Source organism: Quercus robur, chromosome 11, assembly GCF_932294415.1.
Source record: "Quercus robur chromosome 11, dhQueRobu3.1, whole genome shotgun sequence".
Taxonomy (NCBI): domain Eukaryota; kingdom Viridiplantae; phylum Streptophyta; class Magnoliopsida; order Fagales; family Fagaceae; genus Quercus; species Quercus robur.
In genome coordinates, this window is record NC_065544.1 from 7,901,883 (window position 1) to 7,929,861 (window position 27,979).

Genomic DNA, 27,979 nt, shown 5'->3' on the forward strand with positions numbered 1-27,979 from the left:
GATATAGCATGAGTTATAACTTAAAAACTAGAATTATGTAAATGTGAAAACATAAGAATTTACGCAAAATCCTTATTTGAATTAAAAAATATTACCCTAAACAATATATTGTTTCACACATTATTCTTTTTCTAATTCTACCATTATTATTTTCAGAATCCAAACAAGTAGCAACCTTATGACTATAAAAGCTAAATACTTCAAAGACATCAAAACAAACTATTGCTTTGCAACAATAGTACTGTCAGGCTTTGCTGGATTCTAAAGTTTTCTTGAACTACCACCAACGCTATCACTATCATAAATCTTCGGGTGATTGCGTCGCCAGATTCATTGTACAAGTGAAGCTGCCTAGAACTCTGAGCTTAATTGTGACAAGTTAGAGCACTTGGATCTGTAAGTGCAAAATAGTGCAAGATAGAAAAAGTGTTAGATATGCACATTTTGGTTCAAAAAAAGACATCTATATTAGTGGGTATAAAATTATACATAAATGCACAAGTGCTATAGTAACCATGCATATATGCACGGTTACTATAGCATGTGCATGGTTACTATAGCACGTGCATATAATATTTTAGTATTTTTTTGGTAGTGTTGGGTATGTGAGAGAGTAGTAAGTGAGGAAATAATAAAAGATTGTAAAAGAATGAATATTTTATTAAATAAATGTGTAGAATAGATAGACCGATGTGGATGTTTTGTAAAAATTAGTGTGTAAAATAGAAAAAGTAGGTTTTTAGTGTAAAATAAAAGGAAACTTTTACACTTACTGATCCGGTTAGATTGCCAAATTCGTTTCAAGTCATGGGCCATTAGAGCAAAGGCTTCCACTTTTGTGTATGTTTTCAGGGTTTTTGAAGAAACTGGGACTTTTGAGTTGGATATGTCATCGGAGGTAGATTTCAAAACCAAGTCAAGAAGTTCTCCTCCAAGGTGCTGACCTTTTGCAAGGCACTCAATATGTCGAGAGTCAGATCCTTCACCATTATTGCTTGTATAAGTCCCTACAGTGCCATCTGTAATAAAGAATACCGCATCAATTGGGTCTCCCTCCCTAACAATGTAGCAGTACTTGTTATAGAATATTGGGTGAAGAGAGTCGCAGATTTCATGCAACAGTGACTGATGCTTGGCCAACCCACTGTCTTTTATGATTTTCAGCTGATCAAGGGAAAAAAAAAAAAAACTATAAGTTTATGTATACCTCTTAATAATTTGGTAATTGAGTTTCACGTAATGCAAATTATCTTAATAATGTTACTATACTTATAATAAATTACATACTAAAAGCATGTCAAGCTTAATGCTTATATTCAGTCATTTGACAATTCATCAAAAAAAATATTGAGTCATTTAAACACACAGTGTAAAAACCAACTTTTATTATATTAACTAAAATTTCTACAATATCTATATAATTCCCCAAATAATTATTATTATAAGTAAAGGTGCTAAGAAATATTTAATATTTTATTTTTAAAAGTATAATGGTGAGAAAAAAAAAAAAAAAAATTAGGTCAGCCTGTTTACTTCTAGTCGAATAACATTGTTTCATTATAGGTACTCTATGAATGCATTTAATAGCTAATTTTCTAGGCATAAAGAATACATTTTGAAATTTTTTTTTGGTTATTGTGTTTTTTAACTCTACTTTGTACTAGATTCTAAGAATATATTTTCCCTAACCTCAACAATTAAGTCAGAACAGTAATTCTTATAAAAAATAAAATAAAATCAGAAGAGTAATCCTTAGAGCTGAGGATTCTCATTTCACCCACGGACCCACCCACGCCCAACTCACAAACCATAGCAACCCACTGCTGTCTATGCTGCAAGCCCATACACATTCACGACTTTTGTGGAAAATTGTTTGTGCATAAATCTCTATAAATTGTTAAGAAATTGTGTGAAATTGTACATAAATTACAAAAGTTATGAAAAAAATATAGATGTTAGAGGAATCACTTCGGCTTTTTTTTTCTTCTCATTTTTGTACAAATTATCCAATTAAAAATGAGTTTTTTGTTTTTTTTGTTATAATTTTTTCGTAGATCTAATTATACTAGCTCTAGCGTTTAATTTTTTTTTCCTTGTGCTTGATCTATTATTTACTAAAATGATTAACATATCATAGAAAATTTTAATAATAAATTATCATTTTATAAAAAAATATATTCTCAAAAAGCATAATCAAACGCATTTTAATGAGCATAATTTTTTCTCACTTATTTAAGCATTATTTAAAACTTTTTTTTTGAGATCCATTATTTAAAACTTTATTTCTCCAAACAATGTATTTTGCAAATTTCGTTTGGTTAGAAATTGATATTACTAGAATTTCTATTTTCCAAAACTTACCAAACGTAGCCACGACCGTTCTTATGTACACAGTACACTAGTAAATTCTAAAATCTATATATTCAACATTTTTATTTAATTCTCAAATGATATTTTATTATTAGATTGAATCTGGTAGGATTTTACTATTAATTTTCAAAAATTAGTCTTTGTCACTATAAAATGTATATTAAAGCTAGTAAATACTTATTTCTTAACTGTTATTCAAGATTATAACCTAACTTACTAATGCAATAGATAACAAATATTTTTTTCATATGCTATAAAATTACACAACGGTCATAAAAATGACAAATTTTTTTCATGAGTATAATCACATAAATATATTTGGCCATAAAAGATTTTACCAATTGAACTAATTGAAATGCACAAAACTTACAAATTTTAGTTTTTAGGTTAAATGATATTTCTCTATGTTTTATTAACTATTCAATTAGAATATTTCCAAAGTGTAGTACATTGTCACCATGCATGGGACAAGCAGTTATTTAGCAAATTTATAAAGGTAATGAAACTCACATTCTTGAGCAGATCTAAGCAGATATGGCAGTTGACAACGCTTCCAAGTTCACGAGGAAGACCAAGGATAAGGGTCTCTACATGAACGTCATCGTCTGCATCATAGCTCTTAGCCATGTGGTCAATAATCTTGTCCCTTGTTGTTCTATCAAAGTCGTGTTTGCCCATCCACTTTTTAAGGGTTTTTTTTCGTTTTCTCCGCTTTTGTTCTTTTGTTGTTCTCCACTCCAAGTATATCTGTCGTCCCACTTCTGCTAGTCAGTTCAACTCGCCAAATCTTACCATGTTTAGGCATTAAAACTAATAATATTTTACAATTATACATCTCAATGTTCTACTTCCACACAACTTTTCTTTTTCCATCTTCTCAAAAAAAAAAAAAAAAAAAAAAAAAAAAAAAAAAAAAAACCTTTTCTTTTTTCAAATAAATAAATAAATGAAAAAAGAGAGATGTAGATAGGAAATGGGGTAGAATTTATAGACTTAAACAATCTTGTGGAGGGGAAAACGAAGGGAACAAGATTCAGCCAAAAAATAAGAAAAGGGGTAAAGTACAAGAAAAAACTCATAAATTTATATTTAGGATATATTAAACTCCAGAATTTCAATTGAGATTTGAGACACTTTAATTAAACTCCTAACTTTTATAAATTTACATTTCACATGTGAGGGTGAAATTTGTTTGGAAGGATTTTTGTGTATATTTATGAAAGTCGTGGGTTTAATGAGTCCCATTTAAAAGTGTAAGGTTTAATGTGTCCTAATTATAAAACTATGGTGCCCTTTTTATACTTTCCCCAAAAAGAAAATACTAACAACTCAATCACCAACTTGTGCAATATGCGAAAAAGTTCCCTAAGGGTAACAACTAGTTGCTAGCTTGTGGAATATGCAAAAAAAATACTAACCTATCTAGCTTCTAATGCAGAGAACACAACTTTGTTGATGGAATGCCATTTGCTGGAAGAAGTTATGTTAGTAACCCCACACTTCTTGTAAGATCCTCTTATCCGAATAATCTTATCCCTACATCCCTTCAATTAGTAGTTAAGTTCCAAGTAAAATAGATAGGATTAAATCAGTTACACATGTTGGGATTATGATAGAGTTAAAGCTATGTGTGTAGGGTTGTCCAACCCACTCGATTACCCAAGCTAAGTGATAAATCCCACTGGATCCGAGCCAACCGCAACCCGACCTGACTACTCTAGTGGTCAGTAGAGGGTCTTTTCCTATAGAAATTAATGGTGCCAAGTCGATTGCAGGTCTCCTTCCTCAAAAGCCAAAATACACAAACTATCCGGAATATATATGAGTTTTCTGGCTAGATTTGCAAGATTTGGCAAGATCTTACTAGATATGATGAGATTTCTGTCAAATTTGGAGAAATCTCACCAGATTTTCACTGATTTTTGCCGTTAACTAGCCTAATTTTCTCCGTTTTCTAGATCCACAACTCCAACCAAATTTACCACCACTTGCCGTTAACTAGCCTAATTTGGTCGGTGATGAGTTGAGATATGTTCCACCCGATCAGGTTGGGTCGAGTGTTGCTTAAGCCCAAACCTGATATGACCTAACCCATGGACAACCTTACATGTGTGGCCAATAGAAGGAGAGCTTGAGTTGTATAAAGAGTGCAAGGAACCATAATTTGATATATCTTCAAAAAAAAAATGTAATTCCTTGCTTGGTGCACTTCCTTTCTTTCTTAATATTTCTTTATGGAGTGTGACTATCTTGAATTAAGGCAATTCACATACGATTCCCATATATTTCCATACGCTTTCCACCTATTCCCAATAGAAATGACCAAGTTCCTAACAAGAAGTATAATAATAGCTTAATTTTGAATATTTATATCATTATTAGAAAGTATTATCATACTTATTTTTTGTTAATTCATGCATTTTATATTTGGTTTTAGAATAATATTGAATAATTATTTTTGTGCTTAAAATGAATTTTAATGCATGAATATGTCTTGTAGACACCCCATTTCATTATGACCTATACCCAAATCCCCTAGTCCCAATGATGAGAAAATCAGTCGCTACCAATATGATTAGCATCATGTGTGGAGCCCAATGAGCATACAAACCCCAAAGTGGCTCAATATAGTTCAAGCCCAAGCCCAACTATGACTCAAGAATCAAGCTCAAAAGCCTAAAAGCCCATTTTTAACCTAATTGGGCCAAAACTTACAAAAGGTGCGTACATTAAGTATTTGATGTGTACGCACTCAATCTATGGCATACACACCATCTGGACAAAAGCCTTAAATCACTTAATTTCTATTTTGGTGAGATTCTAGGGCAACCAACTTGATCAACTGACTGCCCAAATGTTTAACCTAATCCTAGATCTCAATTTTTCCTATATAAACCCCCATTTTCATCATCTAAATGGTCCAGATTTTCAATATCTATAGAAACTTTGCTGAAATACCTCTAGAAGGGCAAAAAATGTGAGCATTAGATTGATTTTCAACCATCTTTGGTTAGAAGATAATCTTTTACTCATTCATGTTCAAAACTTCTAGTTGGTTCAAAGCTTTTCTAGCACACCACTTAGTGTCATTAAGCTAAACCTAACCGAACCATTCAAATCATTCCTCCACACATTCAACTGCGGTAGTTGATTTCAGCTGAGGGGCTGGTAATTAACATCACTGTAAGTGCCATGAGGAGGAGATATGGATCTTTGCTATGATCCACACTTTTCCTTTTGATTCTTGTTTCTTTTATGTTTTTTCATGTTGTTTTAATGTTTTAATATGTTGCTTTTGTACCATAACATGCTTTTCTTTGGTTGTTTGATCCATTTTCTTCATTTTTCTACAAATTTGTAAAAAAACCCTAATTTGCCTTAGGATGCGTACACATGGTATAAGATGCATACACACCAATACCCCTGTGTACGCATGTTTTAGATGGCTAGGGTTTATGTTTTTGTTGTTTTTCTGGGAATCTATTTAAAGCCTAGATGTGCATGCCAATCTATGCATAAACTAGATTTCTTTCATTTACTTTTAATGCCATATTTTACTATCTTTCCTTATTTGTTTTATTTGCTTTGACTGTATATATGCTGTCATGTTTGTTTCCTTTTGTATCACATGTGTAATAAATCCAAAATACCCAAAATATCTTATTTTCTTTCCTTTCTTGTATCAAACCCTAATGCAGTCTATCTCTTCTCTCTCATTCACTCTCTGATTTTGATTTGATCCTCATAAGGCAACTAAAATATTTAGAAATAATCAATGAAAGCCTTACAACTCATAAAAGCTTAAATACTTTCTAAAAAAATCAAAATCAATAGTCAATTAATATTCAATTCCTTTTGGAATCAGTTAACTATTCAAAGATAAGGAAAGTATCTTGACAAGCTTTAATGTTATTAAGGTAATTGATTTGAACTTAAATAGTAACATAAAAGTTAAGTTAATTCTGTCTTAATTAATCAAATCTCATTCAAGCCTTAAAAGATGCAAGATCATTGATGACAAATCAAGACAAATCTAATTTTAATAAAGGGAAGATATCCACACATCAATGAAGACTTCACATCAATTTTAATGATCCCTTTTTGCATAAGCCATAATCATCATTTGAGAGAAACTCGCAATCTTGGTTGGTATCCATTTGCATGTGTACGAGCACATGCATAATTGGGTATATACATGCACATACTTGGATGTTGATGTTTTGACCTCTATCATGTCTGTATGCTAATGCTTTAAGCTTGATGCCATGAGTTGTATGATTCTATACATGTCTATGCTTCCATGATCATATGTTTTATCTACTTTCCCCTGCTTGTCACACATGATACATAGGCTTATACCTAGGCTTTAGATGCAAGTGCACATCCATTTGGGCCTCTAAGATAGCTTACTTTCCACCAAGCTGAACAACAATATATAAAGGTCACTATAGCTAGGAAGGCTTGGGGTGCCTAACCTCTTCCCATTTTGTACCCTAACTCTGAACCTAGTCTGGTAGAAAGACCTTCATGGAGTCATGTTTTGGTTTATGGACCTATAACCAAGTGGTGACTCCTTCATCTCTTTTTAAGAGACTTCATATACTCTCAAGCTTGCGTGCGCTAGATTCAAATCTAAAATTGTTTTCAAGGAGATTGAGTGTAGCGTATCCCGCTTTCGCGAGAAGGAACCGACAAGCCGATGTGCCATAAAGGGGGTACAAACCACGGAATTTACATGTCTTTTGTAGAGAATGAAATTAATTCTAGCAAGGAATCCTAATGGAATTTATTTTTACAAGGGAGATAATGAAGTTAAAGAAGGTCAACCCAACTAAATTTGAGTCCAATTGGAGCATGGAATCAAAAGAGATTTATATCAAATCTAAGTCCAGTTTAGATTTGGATTCTAGACTACACAGCATTTAGTATTTTGGGCATAACTTTCAACTCCGATATTAATTTTGATGATTCAAGTGCTAGAAAGCTAACTTATAGGGCTAAAACTTTATAGTTTAATAAAACCCCGATTCTGACTTTAAATGGGCCAAAAATGTTGGTTAAATGAAGTCTAAAAACTAGGGATTCTCTCTAAATGAGAATCCAACTTATAATAAGATTTCTTGGACAATTTAAAGGCTCTTTAGGGAAAACTCAAGAGTTAGCAGCCTTAGAAGGAGAATTAGGTTTTCTTAAAGTTTATTTACAATTTTTAGAGTTTTATTTGGTGTAATGACTTGATAGAAGCCTTGCTATGATAAAGGGTGAAACCCAACTATTTATTGGTATGTTCATGACAATAATTTTATGGTTTTAGTGCTTATGTTCTTGTGTTTTTTATTGATTTAATTATCTAGAATAGTGATTGTTTTTGTATATTCTTTGATTTAGCATAGACTCCGGCATGTTAGATGCTTAAAATTTCCTTTGAATTAATTCACTAGTTTTATTTTGCCTAAAATGAATCAAATTTTAGAAAACTAATTCTTGATTTCTAATTGCTAAATCAACAGACTAAGATCATGCTTCGTATGAATTTTAGTTGAGTTATAAAATAATATTGTTAAGACTACCAATGGATGTGCTGTGTGTGAACCCTTAAACCTTAGTGTGTTAATATATTGTTGTTTTCCCTCATTCTAAATTTTCTTTACCAAACCCTCAATCAAAATTTCTCTTACATTAAATTTTATTGTTTTTAATTTTAATTTATCTTGTGGTTTGCTAATAAATTCCTTTTCCTTATGGATTCGACCTCGGACACACTGAAATATTATTTTGTGACTCTTGCACTTGGGAGCATTATTTAAGTCACAACATTGTATTAGAGCAATTGATCTTGAGATGATCGAATTCATTGCACCTCATCAAAGTTTCATGGAGTTACTGAAACTCAAATGTGGATATTCTTTTTGATGGCTTCTCAAGGTCTACAAATTCTTTGCTCTTGACAACACTCCACCACTTCTCATGGTTCCCATTGCCTCTTATTATATGGAAGGAGAGATGTTGAAGTGGTTTCAAGGGGTGGAGGCATCAAGCTTATACACAAATTGGGTAGATTTCATATGCACCCACAATAGTAGTTTTGAACACCAATCCTTCCTACATCAATGGAGACTACCACCCAAGAATCCAAATGCAAGAGCTCGTGAATTACATGACGAAGAGCCAAGAACTAATCCTTGATGCACCCACTCAAGAGTCCACAATTCAAGAATTAGAAATCCAAGTGTCTTTGATCCAAGAATCAAAGATGTAAAAGCTGATAATTCAAATGGTTAAAGAATCACATGAGGTATTGAGAATTCAAAGACAATCTAAGGTCCAAATAACTAATCAGAATTCAAAGATAATCTAAGGCATCAGATGATGTCATGGATGACGTTATAAGAAGCTGGTGTAGTTCTTCGATGCGTGGCAAAAGTGTGGTGGCAACAACGCGTGTAGGACTTCCATGTGGCACATGAGAGCGCTTGTAGGGTCGGATGAGGGCCATATTCTTAGGTTTTTGCAGATCGGCAAACAACAAGGCCTACATGGCGGTGTGTGTGACCATAATCCGATCAAGGAGTTGAGAATCCTTGACGACACATGTGAGGAGAGTCGGAGCCTGTGTCTGTGCGTGGAGGCACGTGTAACTGCCGTTTGGGACAAGTTTCTTGGGTATTGGTCATGGTAGGCCGTTGAGCACATCTGTGTGGTTGATTTTGTTAGGCAAAGGCTATTGGGAGACATGCATTGAACGGAGAGATTGCCGCTACATCACAAGTCCAATTGGGTATTGGAGTAAGGGTTCAACTGTAGATTGGTATTAGGTACTGGGATTCCTTTTACTTGTAACCGCTTGTTTTGATTATAATGGATTCTCGAGAGTTGTGACCTTACATTCAACCGGTGGGGTTTTGCCTCATTGTTTTTCCCCATTTGTAAACAAATCACTTGTGTCAAATTTATTTTTCACTACATTTAACTTAGTTGGTGATTTGTTTGTGCGCCCACGCTTATTGCATGTAATTGAATCTAATTAATTCACTTGGCTAATTAATTGATTAATTTACCAAAGGGGTCAATACATTTTTGGCCTATCATAAAGAAATAATAACATACCAAAGATAGAAATTCCAAGTGCAAAAAATTTTCACAAAAAAAGAAGTGAAAGGAAAGGATTGGGCACTCACCTGCAAGTTTCCAATGAAATAAAGAAATAATAACAGACCAAAGATAGAAATTCCAAGTGCAAAGATGTTTTCCCATATGTAGCTACTTGTTTGGAGGTTTGACCCAAGAGAACTGCAAAATGCCACAACTATAATGTATGAGACACTAAGCTTAAAAATTTCTAACTAAAATTCAAAAAATGAGAATTCACGAAAATTTAGGGGAAATGTATAAGTTAAAGAGAAAATGAAAGATCTATATTTGGGCCTTCAAAGTAAGAAAGCAGGGTCAAGATCACATGTTTATGGCTTTTGGACAAATAGGAACTCCAACCCCATACACAAGAGCAATTGTTAATTAAGGATGGGGTTCAAGCCTATTACATCCATGAGAGAAGGAAGCATGAATGCGACACAATTAGAGGAAATTAAGGAAAGAATGAAAAGCAAAAAGAAGACAATGGCTACAAACTTCTCTTATATCTTTTATCGGATGTGAATTTTGACAAATCTACCATTTGATTGCATTTTCTTATTATGTCCTCAATGCTTGTAAACTTTCAAGAAGATTAAAAATCAATAACTATATCAATAATTAAATGTTTAAATTTCAAATTTTTATAATCTTAAATTATGCATAAAAAAATTTTATAGATTGAATAATAAATAACATCTTATTTGAACGAAATATGACATATATGTTAAGAACATGAATATTGGCTTTTGATACTATAATGTAAATAGCGGTAATGAAGGTTGAAGTATCTATTCACTATACAAGACAATCTTGACAATGCAAGAATGAAGGCTTGGTCATGTGAGATTGACAATCAGGGAAAAAATAAAAAATAAAATAAAAAAAATAAAAAAAATAAAATAAAAAAATAAAAACAAAACAAACTTAGAAGACTCTTAAAAGGCTCTCGATCAACTGATAGCCTGTTACAAAATTTTCGAGATTTGCTACTGGATTGTTTGCTTGCAGCACTAAATCAATGTGAAGACTAAAGGCTAGTTCAGCAATTGCAGCAAAAGCAGTAAGCTAGGATACATTGTCTATTACTTGTGTTGGAGGTCTAGTGACTTAGTTTCTATCTCAAAAATCTTTATGGGTAATTATTGTATGGGTTACAATCGAACCCAACATGTTTTTTAAAGTGATATTTTTTTAAGTTGGTTATATAATTTTAGGTAAGTTGATTCTGTTATAGAATAGTCATAATTTTTAATTCCTTATTGAATCACTTTCTTTGTATGCTTGACCTATATTAAAAAAATTTATTGTAGATAAAAATACTAACAAAATTACTTGCCAACTTATAAAAAGAAGAAGCCTTCTGGTCAAGCTGAATCTACTGTCAAAGGACCAATTGTTGCAGAGAAGCTCATACACATAGAAAATAGGGGAAGTCAAGATATGGAAGAATAGAGCATGACATGTAGTTAGTTGCTATATACGACTTGTAGTTTAGTTAGTAGTATATTGTATATATGTTTCACACGTGCCAACTACTGTTAGTAATACACGTGCCAAGAGCTGTTAGTATTTTAGTTTTTCTGATTAGCACATTTTATGGGATTAGTTAGAGTTAGTTACTTCCTTTAGCTTGTATATATAGATTAGCTTCTGTAATTCTAATTAATGCAATGAAATCATTTTTCCCAAATTAGTTTTTCACATGGTATCAGAGCACAAAACCTAGGGTTTTTTTCTTTTAACAGATTTGAGAACTTTCTTCTTTGTTTTTCTTCATCTTCTTCAAAAGCTTCAAAGCTCCTTCCATGGCTGCCACTAGTACAACTACTGCTTCAACCTTTAAAACTTAATCTTCAACATAGGATTCATTAAATATGAATGATCCTTTGTTTTTACACCATGGAGAAAATTCTGGTGCTATTCTTGTTTCTCAACCTCTAATTGGTGGAGAAAATTATCCTGCCTGGGCTTAGTCTGTTAGGAAGTCACTCATTGCTAAGAATAGGCTTGGCTTCATAGATGGCTCTCTCACCTTGTCATCTCCAATTGTAGATTCTCCAACTGCAATTCAAGCCTGGATTCGTGCAGACAATATGGTAGGGACTTGGATAATCAATTCAGTCTCTCCAAGGCTTTAGGCTAGTATTGTCTATAGGGAAACTGCTTTGGAAATTTGGAATGATTTGAGGGATACTTTCTGTCATAAGAATGGTCTAAAGATCTTCAATTTGCAAAAGCAAATCTCAAAGCTCCATCAAGGTGAAGTTTCAATCATTGATTTCTTCACACAGTTGAAGGTCTTGTGGGATTAATTGCAAAGTCTCAACCCTTTTCTTTTGTGCACTTGTGGAAAATGTCAGTGCAATGTGAATCAAAAGCTTACTGATCTTCAAGCCAAAGAATCAGTGATGAAGTTCCTCATGGGACTGAATGATTCTTTTTCTGAATTCAGAACTCAGATTTTACTCATGGATCCTCTACCTTCTGTTAACAAGGTGCATTCTTTGATGATACAAGAAGAGATGCAAAGGAGTGTTAGTATGGGTGCGAGGGTTGAATCTACTGCTTTACCCACCAAGACTCAGAATTTCACTAATGGGGGTTCTAATGGTAAAGGCAAAGATAGACCATTGTGTACTCATTGTAGCAAGCTAGGCCATACCATTGACAAGTGTTACAAGTTACATAGATTTCCACCAGGTTACAAATCCAAGAACAAGTCCATGGCCCATCTGGTCTCTTCTACTATTCCAGAGCAACTTCACAATCATATGGCACTGACTCCTCAAGAAGGTGTGTCTGGCCATGCAGCTGTCACCACTCATGCTCCTTCTTTCACAACAAATCAGTACCAACAATTGCTAGCTTTGATTGGTGCACTACCAAGGCCATCTCAACAACATTCTACAGGGCAGGAGTACCACATGGCCAATACTGTGGGTTTTCAAAATAACACAATAGCAGGTATGTCTTTAAACTTCAAGCATCATGTCTTTTTTGCTTAGCTTGTTAATAGAAAAGCTTATAATATGGAGACTTGGGTTATTGATGCTGGGGCTACTGATCACATAGTCTGTTCTGTGAGTTTACTAACCTCAATTATTGCTATTTCACATTCTATGGTACAACTTCCTAATGGGGAATCAGCTGTTGTCACACATGTTAGAACAATTCAACTTTCCTCACATCTAATCCTTACAAATGTCCTTTGTGTACCTTCTTTTTCTTTTAACCTTTTATCAGTCAATTCCATGACTAAGACACAACCCCTTTGTTTTGTTTTCCTTTCTGCTCATTGCTTTATACAGGACCTTACCAACTGGAGCACGATTGGAGTGGGTCAAATATCTGATGGTTTGTATTTGCTGCAACAATCAAGCTTGTTATTAGCTTCTAGTTCTCTAGTTGACTTCCTATCCAAGCACAACATAAGTTCTTTTACTACCTTTTCTTCTAATACTCGTCACAATAATCTGTATTCTTTGTGGCATTCTAGACTAGGACATCCCTCTGATGTTAAGCTTCAATCTTTGAGCAATGTTTTTTTTTCTTGCAAAATTGTTGTACCAAACAATGTACTGTTTTTCCGTTGGCAAAACAGAAAAGATTGTCCTTTCCCTTCAATAATAAAATGTGTGATTCTCCTTTTGATTTGGTGCATATGGATGTTTGGGGTCCATTTTCTGTTCCTACCTCAGCTGGTCATAGATATTTCCTTACTTTGGTTGATGATGCAACCAGGGCAACTTGGCATTTTCTCATGAAGGCAAAATCTGAAGTCAAAGCCTTGATTGTTTCCTTTTATAACATGGTTTTCACTAAATTCAATGTTAAAATCAAATGTTTTAGATCTAATAATGCTCATGAATTCAAACTTTCTGATTTTTATTCTACTAAAGACATAATTCACCAAACCAGTTGTGTTTATACTCCACAACAAAATTCTATTGTGGAGAGAAAACATCAACATATCTTATCTACTGCTAGGGCTTTACAAATCTAGTCCAATCTGCCTCTTTCCTTTTGGGGTGATTGTGTGCTCACTGCTGTATATCTTATTAAAAGACCGCCATCTCCTCTTTTACAGCATAAAACTCCCTATGAGCTTCTATTTGGGAAGGTTCCTTCTTATTCCCATCTTAGGGCTTTTGGTTGTCTATGTTTTGCTTCCACCACTAGTCCTAAGTCTTCCAAGTTCTTTCCTAGAGCAAGGAAGTGTGTTTTTATTGGATATCCCTACAATATCAAGGGTTATAAGCTCTTTGATCTCTTATCTCACACTGTTCTTGTATCTAGGGATGCAGTTTTTCATGAGACAGTTTTTCCTTTTTTGTGCTTGAAGCTGTTTCCTCTTCTTCTTCTCTTATTCCACTTCCTGCAATGTCCCCCATTCCATCTTATTTTTATGATGCTTCTCCTTCTTTTCCATCAGCTTCTTCCCATAACATTTTTGATGACACCATCATTGATATTCATCATGATCTTGATGAGGATCTTCCTCAGGATCTACCTGAGGCTCCAGATGAGCCTTTGGTTCCTAATCCTCATCTTAGGCGGTCTACTAGAGTTTCTAAGCCTCCATCTTATATTCAAGCTTACCATTGCAATTAGGTAACCTCAGTTCCTACTTCTAATCTACCTTAGTCAGGTACATCTCATCCTCTTTCTTCTTTTCTTTCTTATGATCACTTGTCTCCATCCTATAAATCATTTTGTTGCTCCATCTCTGCTATTGTTGAACCACAATACTATTCTTAAGCTATGTCTGACCCTAAGTGGCAAGCTGCTTTGGATGTTGAAATTGCAGCATTGGAGGCAAATAACACTTGGACCCTTACTCCTCTTCCACCCAACAAAAAGGCCATTGGTTGTAAGTGGGTTTACAGGGTTAAGTATAGGTTTGATGGCTTTGTGGATAGGTACAAGGCTCGGTTGGTTGCAAAGGGGTTTACCCAAAAAGAAGGCTTAGATTATATTGAGAGCTTTAGTCCTGTTGCCAAAATAGTCTCTGTGAAGTGCTTGTTGGCAGTGGCTGTTGTGAAAGGTTGGTTTTTGAGCCAACTTGACGTCAACAATGCATTCCTTCATGAGGATTTGCTTGAGGATGTTTATATGGCTCTTCCACCTAGCTTCCATAGCAAGGGGGAGGTTGTTTGCAAATTAAACAAACCTCTTTATGGCTTGAAGTAAGCATCTCGGCAGTGGTTCTCCAAGTTCTCTGAAGCCTTGATTCAATTAGGCTTTGTGCAGTCTAAAGCAGACTACTCACTGTTTACTAGACAACAGGGTGAGTCTTTTATTGCCTTATTAGTCTATGTGGACGATGTATTAATTGCCAGTACTAACAAGGACAAGGTTGATCAATTCAAGGTTTTATTGGATCAAAAATTCAAGCTCAAGGATTTGGGAGATTTAAAGTTTTTCCTTGGTCTAGAAGTTGCAAGGACTGATAAGGGTATAGCTCTTTGTAAAAGAAAGTATGCATTGGAAGTACTAAGTGATGCTAGTATACTTGGTCGTAAACCTTCTAAGGTCCCAATTGAGCATAATCATAAGTTGAGCAAGTATGATGGTGATTTGCTCAATGATCACAGCAAGTAGAGAAGATTAGTGGAGAGGCTGCTGTATTTGACAATCACCAGACCTGACATCACTTATGCTGTTCATAAGTTGAGTCAGTTTATGTCCAAACCAAGAAAACCACACCTTGAAGCAGCCTATAGAGTCTTGCAGTATTTGAAGAATGAACCAGGGAAGGGAGTGTTCTTTTCAGCTGCCTTAGAGTTGCATGTGAAAGGTTTTATTGATTCAGATTGGGCTGCATGTCCAAACACAAGAAGATCAGTGACTGGATATGGCATCTTCATTAGAGACTCCTTAATTTCTTGGAAATCCAAGAAACAGTCCATTGTCTCACGATCTTCAACAGAAGCTGAATATAGAGCAATGGCAGTAGCTACATGTGAAGTGGTATGGATTCTTTATTTTCTAAGGGATATTCAAGTAAGGCATGACAGAGAAGCTTTGCTCTTTTTGTGATAGTCAGCCTGCTCTCCACATTGGTTCCAATCCAGCGTTTCATGAAAAAAGCAAACACATAGAGATTGACTGTCATGTGGTCAGAGACAATGTGTTGGCTAAGGTGATAAAGTTAATTCATGTCAAGACTCAATGCCAATTGGCTGATGTGCTAACTAAGGCTTTGAGTTTTAATCACTTCTTAGAGCTCATTTCAAAGATGGGACTGATCAATATTCATTTGCTCTCAGTCCATCTTGAGGGGGAGTATCAACAGAAGAAGCCTTCTGGTCAAGCTGAATCTACTATCAAAGAACCAATTGCTGTAGATAAGCTCATACACACAGAAAACAAGGGAAGTCAAGATATAGAAGAACAGAGCACAACATGTAGTTAGTTGCTATATACGACTTGTAGTTTAGTTAGTAGTATATTGTATATATGTTTCACACGTGCCAACTACTGTTAGTAATACACGTGCCAAGAGCTGTTAGTATTTTAGTTTTTCTAGTTAGCACATTTTATGGGAGTTAGTTAGAGTTAGTTACTTCCTTTAGCTTGTATATATAGATTAGCTTCTGTAATTCTAATTAATGCAATGAAATCATTTTTCCCAAATTAGTTTTTCACACAACTTGAAGTTTAATTCTTGAGGTACAATTTATATTAAATATTTATTTATTTTTCTTTGCCTAATATGTTATGTTTTATTCTTAAAACTTTTTTTTGTTTATTTATCTTTCTAAATAATTTAATTTTATTATTATTTTACATGCAATAAGAAGAGGCACAACTGAGAAGGTTGATAACTTGACATAGTTCACAAACATTAGCATTTTCTTTATGTTATTTTATGGTGATGATATCATTACTCATTAGTGAACTTTGGATTGTGTAAACTTAAAAATCAATGTATTAGTTAAGTTTTATTTAAACTGATTTTGTTTTTGGTTCTCTTTTTTTCTTTTTCCTTTTTAGTTATTTGCGATCTCTTATTTGTATTGAAAGCTACTAGAAAGACAATAATAATATGATCATATTATTATTATTATTATTGCATGTTAAAAATTACTAGTTAACTTATAATATGATTAATCTGACTTGCTTGCAAACTGTTTAAGTTCGATTTTTACCCGAACAGGACCTTTTCACCTTACTCGACCCTTAAGGATACATTAGATTATAAAATACTTAATATATATATCTTGAGTTGTGCTTAAAGTACTATTTTATAGTACTACAAAGACATATATATCTATATTAGGAATATAATATAGCCAAAGAAAAAAAAAATACCAAAGCATCTCCAGGATAAAAGCAAACCGTAATTCTATTAGTAGCAAATTTAAAAAATCCTGTGAACTTCTAGGATGATCCAAATCTATGAAAATTCGTTAAGAACTCAATTCAAGGTTCAAGTATTTCTTTTTATTGGGATCCCAATGTTCATTAGGAAATTCTATTCTACTTGACGATTTTACCATGTAAGAAATAAAGAGTAGAAGTTAATGATATTTTTATTTAATGAGATCATTAATAAAACTTGGAGAAACTAATAACTATTGGAAAATATTATAGGTATTACAATTTTGGGTAAATTGCAAATTACACCCCTAAAGTTTGGGGTGATTGGATTTTACACCGTGAAGTTTCAAAATTTAGATTTTACCCCCTATGTTTTAGAGGTGTTTGGATTTTACTCCCTAAAGTTTTGTGGTGTTTGGATTTTATACCTTAAAGTTTCAGAATTTGAGGGTGTAAAATCCAAACAACCCTAAACTTTAGAAAGTAAAATTCATGTTCTGAAACGTCAAGATTTAAAATTCAAACACCAAAAACTTTAGGGGGTAAAATCCAAAGTCTGAAATTTCATGGTGTAAAATCCAATCAGCCCCAAACTTTAGGGGTGTAATTTACAATTTACCCAACAAGTTTTATTACATATAATATAACTTACAAACTTATATGCTAATGAATGTGATTGGTAGGTTTTAACCACCTCATAATTGAATATTTGAATTACCTTTTTATTATTGGTGACACTTCAATTTGTATGCTTAATGTAGTAAACTTGTAGTACATATTGATATTGCATGTAGCACTACTCATAACTATTTTAGCTTCAATTGTGTGCAAACAACAAATTTAAGAATAGATTAAAAAGCCATAAATCTTGTAACTTTAAAGAATGTTACATCACTTAATATTTTTATTTGAATGCAAATTTTAACAAATCCACCGAACCATCTTTGAATTACATTATTTTCATAAATTCTTCATGCTTACAAAAATTAAAGATGATCAACGATCAATAGTCATGTCATTAATCAATTATTTAAAATCAAGTTTTTTTTTTAAATAATGTATAAAATATAAATTTATTAATCGAATAGTAAATAACATCCGATTGACATGAAAATTGACATGCATGTTAAAGAACATATAAAACCTATAATCCAGCAATGAGATTTTCAGAATAAGAATTCAATAATAAATTATTAAGTGGTGTAATATTTTTTAAGTTACATCATGTGTAACTTGAACGACATAGAAATATGTAGGACTTATATATTTTGATATGGAATAGTAAAGGGTGTATCATGTGCAAACCTTAGATTTCGCATGCCCCACCAGAAACAGTAAAATGCTTTTGGCAGAAAACCCGTGGACTCTAAGCTTCGAGATCGACGAGCTTCAAGAAATATTCCAAAATCAAAGGTACTTGGGTTTGGTGTATCAATAGGGCAAAAATCATCTAAAAAAGAGAGATTTCTAAAACTGTGGTCACAGTTAAAAGAAATTTCAACCCCATCACTATGAATTTGATCACAAGCTTTGTGCCAGCAAGCCGCTAGTCGTTGGGTAGAGAAAAAGTACCAAAAGGCTCCCAATACCTAAACGATTAGATTATCATTAAATTTTGCAGATATCGTAACCAAAGGTTAATAACCGTTACAACTATAACAATAAGAGAAAAAGAGAATTGTATGGATATGAAACTACTACTTAAATTATTCTCCCTTTCAAAAAAAAAAAAAAAAATTATTCTCAATAAGCAAATCGAGATGCTTTTCTAAACTTTACCAACGGATGGAAACATACTTCGCATAGATTAGGCACAAAGGCATCCAAAGCACAGAGACGGGATGTGTGTACTTGGAGCCTTCACAAGTAGGGATCACACCAAACAAGCCTATAGAAGCTCATACAGACAATCTTGAAAAAAAAAAAAAATTTAAATCCCACAAAAGGGTATTGCCAAATGGTGAGATGCAAGGTTCTCATAGACAGTAGTGCAAGCTAAGCTCTAAAAAATGAGCATACAAAGTTGAGATGTGGTTCTTATGGATGGCATACATAAGGCTCATGGATGACATGTTGACGAAGAAAAAGTCCATAAGGCAAAAGAGAGCAAATGGGACTTGTTTGTTGCCTATCAAGAGGCAAAGATTCATAGGTGAGGGGAAAGATTGTTGGGTATACATATATAAGTGAAGTCTCATATTGAATAATAATGAGAATAGTGAGTTGTTAATATAACATAATTAGACTCATACCCATTGGTTTAAGCCAGCTTTTTGAGTCAAGTGTTGTCCCTATATATGTTGTATTAACTACCCATTTTGAAGCTTTCCAAGGTATGATCTCCCCAACACAACTCTTACATGAGATAGCACCTTCTAAGTTTCATTCTTGAGGTATTTTTTCAAAAAAAATTAATCTAGGTAATTCTAAAAATTAATAAAATGAAACATTCGTAATTTTTATTTTTCTTTCTTTTTTGGATATTTCTTCAATATATGATTTTGATTTAGCAAGGTTGGTTGGTTTAGATTTTTTTGAGAAGAAGGTTGATTTGGAATTTAAATATTAAGAAAGACAACAATACATTGATAAAAGAATCAACATTTGCGAAGATTAAAAATAAAGAATGTGAAATTACTACGTAAGCAAACTTACATGACCAGCAAGGATGTATAGAAATAAATTGAATGAAGCTTTGATCCATAGGGAAGCCTCATTAAATTTCGATGCGCTTATGAGTTTCTTCCAGGGTCGGTAGATTTGGAAAACTCTTGGCCCATATTGCAAAAGAACTACACAGTTCAAGATTGTTATATTTGAAGATTTTGTCCGTCTCATCTCTGAAAACAAGCTTGACATTACCACCTGAATGTATTACAACAATTTTTGTTTTTAAAGTCAATGGATATAATCTAATTATGTGTAGGACAGTGTTAATTTAAAGAAAATAGTAATTATGTGTGCATTTTTTTTTTTTAATTCGCATTTTGACTTGTTACAAATCTATTTGAAGTTCTGTTGTTAAGGGAAAATATTTTTGTTGTAAAATAAAAGTAACTTAATATTCCTTATCCAAGAAAAAAATTAGTATTTTTTGTCCGTTGAAAATTACGTGTTAGATCTTTATAATATAGGCAGTTAGGTGCTGCTATTAAGAAATAGGAATTAGAAACAGTGGTACAGTGTGACTATATTTGAAGTAGTGGTGATGCCAGAAATTATTTCATGGGGTCGAATATAAATATGATGTTTAGTATTTTTTTTTTTTTTTTTTGAATATATTGTATGCCTACTATGTGTCGTTGGATAATATTGCGCTATATAAACAAAGATCAAAATATAAATCAAGTATTTTATAATCCAAATGTTTACTACATAAAATATACCTATTAAACTTCAACAAACTTGAGTCAAGATTGACAAATTAGATTCAATATATTTAATTTGATCTTTAATCAATTATCATTTTTATGAGAAGGAAGCTCAATTTTTTTTTTTTTTTTTTTTCTGTTTTCCATTTTATTTTAATATATATTTGTAAAGTTGTGATTTCCAACTATATTGTGTTGGCTTTAATTTCGTGCCAAATTTGATTGTATTTTTTTCAATCATTTTCCCTGTATGTATGTGGGTTTAATTGTAAAGGATGAGTATAAGAGATCGGTGAAGAATCAAGCTTCAAAAGTTGATCAAGTGGATTTTGCAACTGGCTCGAGACTGTCTCGCAAGAAGCAACCCGCGAAAAGAGCCACATGTAGAGCACATGACTAGAAGATGAAGAGTACGTGCTAGGCTATATTTTTCGTAACTATCTCGCGGGTAAGGCCAACCCGCGAAGGACCCGCGAAAGTTTCTATTTGGCAAAAACTTGTGTTTTATTGTACCAAGTCTTTACCAACACTATATATACCCTCATTACCCACAAAGTGTGAGAAGTGCTTTTCAGAGAGAAAATCCTAGAAAATACACTTAAGAGTTAGAGATTGTTATACCTACAATTATCTACACATTTCCTTCTAGTTTTCCTCAACTCCTACCTCTCTATCTCCATATCTTTGAGAGATTGCTAGCCCAAACACTTAACACACCCATATTGAGTGTAAAGTTAGATTTTGGTGCTACTAGGAAGCATTGGAAGGTGTCATTCATTGGCAAATGCAATCGGGCTGAATTGCGGGATTTGGAAAACTAGAGAAGACAAGGCTCCAAGAAGTTAATTGGTAGTAGGAGCTTGGAGGGCTCAAGTACATAGGGTAGACTAGGCTTGGAGGGTCTTTTGTTATTTGTGTACTCTAACTTTATTCTCTAGTGGATCAATTTCGACTTGGAGGGTCGCAGAGAGGTTTTTCATCGAGTTCTCTGGTTTCCTCTTCGATAACATGTCTCGGTGTTATCTTGTGTTTACATCTCTCTTCCCTATCCTTTAAACTTTTACTTTATTGTTAATGATGGATGAATATGGCTTAGGGTAGTATTATCAGTTCATTGCGTCAATTTACTCTTATTCCACACTTAGTTTAAGTTAAAGTAAAAGCAATCTAGCCATAATTTTTAATTGAGGGTCTAAACAAACTCTTGTGTTTTAGCACAAATATGACCTTTCAATATTCATCATAAATTTATGAATACCGAATTTTCAATATATGCATGCAACTCATCAACAATAGGATTGTGACTTTATTCAAATTAATATTAGAAACCATAGACTTTGATATAAAATATATATAATCAAACAAATAATTTTATGGATAAATTATACTTCTGATCCTTGAAATTTTGGTGTAATTTTAATTTTGGTCCTTCAAAATTAAAATATTTTGGCTCGGTCCCTAAAATTTAAGGTAAGTTCGATTTATATCCCTTAAATATGAGATTGGTTCAATTTCAGTTTCGTAAATATTTGGTTGATTCAACTTGGTCCCTCAAAAATGGGGTGCCTCAACCCCCCGTTAGTAATGTATAAAAAAAAGGAGAGATCAAATTGTTTCATTTTAAAAATTTAGGGACCAAATTCGAACTTTTTAAATTGCAAGGACCAAATACACCGAATTTCAGTGATCGAAAGTATCATTTACCTAAAATTTATATTACAATTTCAATTGGCATTGAAGGATCATAAGTTAAATACCTAATAATTTAAAAGAAAAAATTGGACTCTACACACACACACATATATATATATATATATATATAATCAATATCTATTTAGGAATTTTAAAAATGTTGGGGGGGGGGGGGGGGGGGGGGGGGGAGGAAGGAGCACCTACCGTTGCTCCGCCAATGGTTTGATAGTTGAAAGATATTTTATACTAGTTTTTGGGTTAAAAGATACACGCATGCGTTGATTTAAAAAAAAAAAAAAAAAAAAAGATACATGCATGTGACTTTAAGAGTTTGTATGCTATTGATAATAATTATTATTATTATTATCAAAAAATATATTTTGATTGTAAATGCTTGTATATGTAATCACGAAATTTGGTTGAACTATGTTAAATTTAAGAAAATAATATAACATAAATACAAAAAGTCAACTGGAAAAAGTTAATTTTTGCATTAGATGTATTTTTCTAAAACAACGTATTATTATATGCTTCTCTAAAAGTACTAGTATTGGTAGTGTTAAAAAGTTATATTACTATTTTTAGTACCACTAGATTCCAAAATGTAGCTACATTGATGGAGCCAAAATCATATTTTTTGACTCCACAACTACCATGCACAACTACTTTGAGCTATGCACGGTAGGTCATATGTAAAAAAAAATATATATATATATATATATATTATTAAATTGTTGTGTTCACACCCTCTTTTTTATTTTTATTTTTATTTAAAAAAAAAAAAAATCTCTTTTGCTCTTCGTTTCTTCTCATTTCCGGTTGCCCTCTCTCTCTCCTCAAACTCCCTCTTCTCTCTTCTTCTTCCTCCCTCCACCTTTGCCGATCTGCTGCTCGCCAACTCGCTGCCCAGCTGCCAACCACCTTGCCGACCCACAAAACCATCTCCCCATACCCATCTCTTTTATCTCTTTGCTCAGAACAAAATTTGGGTGATTGGGTTTTTTTTTGCGTGTGTTTGGTTGATTTTTGGTTGATCTTTGCTCAAATAGAAATTTGAACGTTTGATTTTTTTTTTTTTTTTTTTTCCTATGGGTTTGGTGGCGGTTTGGGTTCTTCTTCTTCTTCTTCTTCTTCTTCTTCTTCTTCTTCTTCTTCTTCTTCTTCCGTGGGCTAGGGTTAAGGTTGTTGCTGATGGAGTGGTGGTGGAGGTGGTTGTGACTAGTTGAAAAGTTTTTGAGGTGGATATTTTTTATTTTAATTAATTTTTATATTATTTTAATCAAATACCTAAAAATATAGATTCATTGATGTTGAGTGGAATGGGCAGAATAAAGTCTTTATAAAAATCTTTTTTGTTAGTTCCAAATTACTAGAAAATACGTGAAAATAGTAGTTTCTAACAGAGAATGTAGCTAAAGTCTCCTTTACCTGTGGAATGGGCAGAATAACTAGAATGTTGAGCATAAAGAAGGGCCAAAAGTAGCTTCGACTTTTTATATTACGCTCCTTACTATTTGACTCATCATTATGCTCCTTACGTATCTTGGATTTCTTGGATTTCACTACGGATTTCACTACATAATGCACAAGGTAAATGAAATCGGTGACCGATCGCGAAACAATAGCTATGGTCCACAACACTTTGTTTAACCGAATGCACTTTTTGTCTTCGTTGATCACGGGAACGTAAAAGAACAAGGGATCCAGTGATAATGCAATCGCGCGACAGAATACAAGTATTCCTTCATACCATCCAAGGAACGAACGTACCAATGGCTTTGAAACAAATTCAACAACCTTGCTGGGCAATTGCCCCTCGATATCCTTTTTCTCATTCCTGAACAAAAACATGGCAAACATAAACACTATCAGATTCTGTATTAGGATCTTCTTTAAATTAAATTAAATAAATAAATAAATAAAATTATGTATTAGGACTGAGTTATGTCAACTTTGTACACCTTAAACTATTATAAGCTAACCTTACTCAACTTTCAACCTATAACATTTGTTTTATAATGATGATTTTTTATCATTTAGCCAAAATGCTAATTAGTTTTTTGTGTAAGTGAAGATTGAACTTCTAATCTTTTATTCGATAATAATAAACTTTACCGATTGAGTTAACTAAAATCCACTATTCATTAAAAATTAAAACATCTCTATAATTCTATTTACAAGAAAACTAGATTTTTATAACAAAGTACATGCGCACTGCTTTCTCTCTATTTAAAAAAAATAAAAAAAAATAAAAATAAAAAGATTTGGAATGGAATTCCTCATATTTAAAAAGTTTGGGATTGGAAAGAGGCTAATCCATCCCAAACCTAACGAATTACCACTCTATGCACGTATGAAGTGTGTGTTTGGCTTTAGCTTAAAAAATGTAGGTGGGTTAAAACTTAAAGTAGGAAAGTACAATTATGGATGAAGAAAATTCCTTTGCCACACAACTTTCATAATACCCTTCACATAGAGAACTCCACAATACTATTGTGCCACATCAAACACATACATTCCCTTACCAAAATTCTTTTAGAACTTTTGGCTTTTACATAGTTATTGATTTCATCCCATTCCGACTAGGAAATACCATATTGGTAAACAAACTGAAACAAGGAACCCACTCATTCTATCTCGGGAAAATATTCAAATCATACCAGATCATTTTTGTCAATACCGACAAGTATTTGAATTTTGGGCGAAATGCAATTTAGGCTGTGTTTGGTTCATGTAAATTATTTTCCGGAAAATAAATATTTTTCGGAAATGCTATTTTCAAGAAAGGAAAATATTTTCAAGTGTTTGGTTGCATTTCAAAAAATGTTTTGAAAAATAGTTTCTGGTGTTTGGCTGTGTTCTTGAAAATACCATAGAAAACACAAAAGAAACAAAACCCATAAAAAAAATTCATCAAATCCAGTTGGTTTTGTTGCTCAAATATCATTCTTCAATACAAAAACACAAAAGAAACAAATTTCCCAGAAATAAAAAAAAAATAAAAAAAAAATCATCAAATCTGATTGGTTTTGTTGCTCACATATCATTCCTCAATACAGAAACACAAAAGAAACAAAACCCAGAAAAAAAAAAAAAAAAAAAAAAAAAAAAAAAAAAAAAAAAAAAATCATCAAATCCGATCAAATTGAGAGAAGAAGGAAGAGAGAGAGGCAACTGGGTTCGATCTAGAGGCAAGATTGCACGGCGGAGGCGAAGGCGAGATCGAGCGGCTTTAGAGTCGATCTTTGCTTGATCAGCGCAGTGCGATCGGCGATCGGCACTGGTGTGAGTCGTCGGACTTTGGAGTCGATCGGCGCGGTGTGATCGGCGTTGGAGTCGATCTTTGCTTGATCGGCGCTGGTGTGGATCGGCGCTAGTATGGGTCAGCGCTGGTGTGGCGCGGCGCTAGGCTCTCTCTCTCTCTCTCTCTCTCTCTCTCTCTCTCTCTCTCTCTCTCTCTCTCTCTCTCTCTACGCGTGAGTCCAGAAATGGTTTGAAGTGAAAATTTTAACTAAAACCAATTTCCGGGTCAAACCAACTAAAACACATGGTTAACTGAAAATAACTTCCGGAAAATTTATTTTCCATGCGCAACCAAATACCCGCATTTATGGAAAAACATTTTCGAAAATGATTTGAAGCCAAAACAAACACAGTCTTAGCTTGAAAATTTTTACTTTTCTAAATACTCTACTATTTTTTTTACTCTTTAGTCACTCTCATCTTACAATCTTTGTATAGTTGCAAATGACGAAAGATAAAAGAAAAGCAATGGGTAAAGGAAAAAAGAAGCAATTCTCTCATTTATGTTTGGAAATAAGGAGATGAGATGAAAAAAGAGAAGAGATAATACACTTCTCTTTCCTCTCGTTTACAAAGGCAAATGAAATTAAAAGAAAAATATAGGTTTTAACTTTTATGCCCACATGAATGTAAAAGATGGATAAAAGATATGGGCAAAAATGTAATTTTGGGTCATAAGAAGTTAAACATGTGGGCTCTACTTTTCTTTTTCCTTATTTTTTAATATATATATATATATATATATATATATATATATATATATATATTCCACTGTTTCTCTTCAAATCCGCCCAAAATGGGTGGATTGCAAACTTGTAGGTGTGGGAGAAATGATTTCTATCATTTTTTTCTCACTCCTGACCCTAGTGACCAAATTAAGGAACAATTATCTCTCCTCTCATTTCCCTTCTCTTTCTCTTTCCTCCCTCCTTTCCGAGTGCAATGTCACCTTTTTTTTTGTCTTTTTTCTTTACTTTTTCCTCTCACTTTCTCTCTCTCTCTCTCTCTCTCTCTCATCATTCTCATTGAGTCATTATCTTCCTTTTATTTTCCTTTTTTTTTAATCTCACAATCTTTCTCCATCACATCACTATCTACCCAGGCCTCTCTCTCTCTCTCTCTCTCTCTCTCTCTCTCAAAGGACTCAAAACATTCATCCAATTTTAAAAGACTAAAAACAAATTCTCTCCTTGTTCCCCCGCCGCCCCGATCATTTATTATCTTAATTTATTTTATATTTTAAGTATATTTTAAGTGCTATATACAAAAGAATGAGCCCAAAATGCATGGTAGACAAAATACATCTATATCGAAATATTTTATTTGAATGAACAAACCAAAATGAATACCAAAAATGGAATTAACAACATTTAAGAGTATGAGAGTATTCCAATTGGTGAAACATTTAAGGTATATGACCAGCTTATGATTCATTTCTTAATACTAACCACAGTTGAATCATAATAAACAACTAATCACAGTATACAACTCTTTTATATAATTAAGAAAATTAAGACCCAAATTTTAATTTAAAAAAATCATAGTACACAATTAAATTGATTTAAAATAAATATTTTAATTTTTAAAATAAAATTTGGCACTATAAATTTAGTGAAAATATTAGTTTTAAATTTTGGAAACAGATTTTTATGTATTTCTAATGTGTCAAATAGCTGAAACATTTGTAATATTTATAATGAATCAAATTACATTACATAAACATAATATTTTAAGACCCAATTTTTAGCATATATAATATCACAAGTCATTGTTAGAATAATTCGTTATATTTTTATTTTTTCGCTAATAATAGCTAGTTTTTGGCGTCATATTATTTTTGTGCGCCATATTATATGTGCTGTGTTGGTAACTTGGTATATAACTTGGCAACTTAAAATCATTGATTTTCTGTTTCTCAAAAAAAAAAAAAAAAAAATCGTTGTTTCTCATAAAAAAAATCATTCATTGATTGAAAATTCGTGAATTGAAATTAAGATCATGAAAACTTTAGTTGGGTTAGACATAGTTGGCCCCAAAAGCAACATAATACAAGTAAGATGCTATAATAAGGTGTCTTTCAGTTTCAGACATTCGAAATCTTATTCAAAAAATGTTTTAATAGTAACCAATATATTATATCAGACTACTGACAGAAGAGGGAACAACAGATTATTTTTAGCACATATATAAAGTCAAAAAATAAAAATAAAAATTCAGGTTCAGACATACAAAATCTTCTTGAGAAAAAGAAACTACCTTTCATTGTTCCCTTGCTGATGGTCACTCATACCTAAAACTTATCGATAATCCAAGGTCCAAATAAAGAACCAACCTCTGAACTATGTATAGATGACCCAGCAAACTTTACCAGAAAAGTCTGAATTTTGATCCCTGGAAAAATGGAAAAAAATTAGACAATACAACCATATGCATCTTTTTTTAATATGTATCCCATAGTGAGAAAGAAAATGTGTATTTATAAAAAGTAATTGAACCTGGCAAACTGAAGTAGTATACATTTTACATGCAAGGCGGAACAAGAGGGACAGAGATTTGGACAAAACAAATTTGAGTGGCAGAAATTGGCTTTGTTGTAGAATTTTAAGAGCAAGTGCAATTGCAGAAGCCGATGCAACTATGCAAGTAATAATTAAAGATAAGAGCTACTCTTGCCATGCACTTAAAAAGTGAGTTAATAGTGTGTGTTCACAGTATCACAATGGTCAATGCCTCAAGTCTTTTAATATTGTCGTTTTTTCAGCAACCAATAAGGTAAGTTCAGAATC

General features: G+C 33.0%; 1 protein-coding gene across 2 annotated transcripts; it reads right to left on the reverse strand.

Annotated features, from left to right (window-relative positions):
• Positions 1-58: 58 nt before the first annotated feature.
• On the reverse strand, positions 59-27,897 carry LOC126705520 (cyclic nucleotide-gated ion channel 1-like). 2 transcript variants are annotated; one of them, XM_050404574.1, is made up of 9 exons: positions 27,711-27,897; positions 27,450-27,584; positions 23,319-23,727; positions 19,483-19,692; positions 18,133-18,416; positions 9,549-9,660; positions 2,881-3,117; positions 768-1,164; positions 59-394 (listed from the first exon to the last, which is right to left on the reverse strand). In XM_050404574.1, the coding sequence occupies exons 2-9, from the start codon at positions 27,479-27,481 to the stop codon at positions 366-368; spliced, it is 1,710 nt and encodes a 569-aa protein (XP_050260531.1). In that variant the 5' UTR covers positions 27,482-27,584; positions 27,711-27,897; the 3' UTR covers positions 59-365. The 2 variants fall into 2 exon arrangements, with proteins under 2 accessions (XP_050260531.1, XP_050260530.1); XM_050404573.1 differs by having other exon boundaries at positions 27,689-27,897.
• Positions 27,898-27,979: the final 82 nt, after the last annotated feature.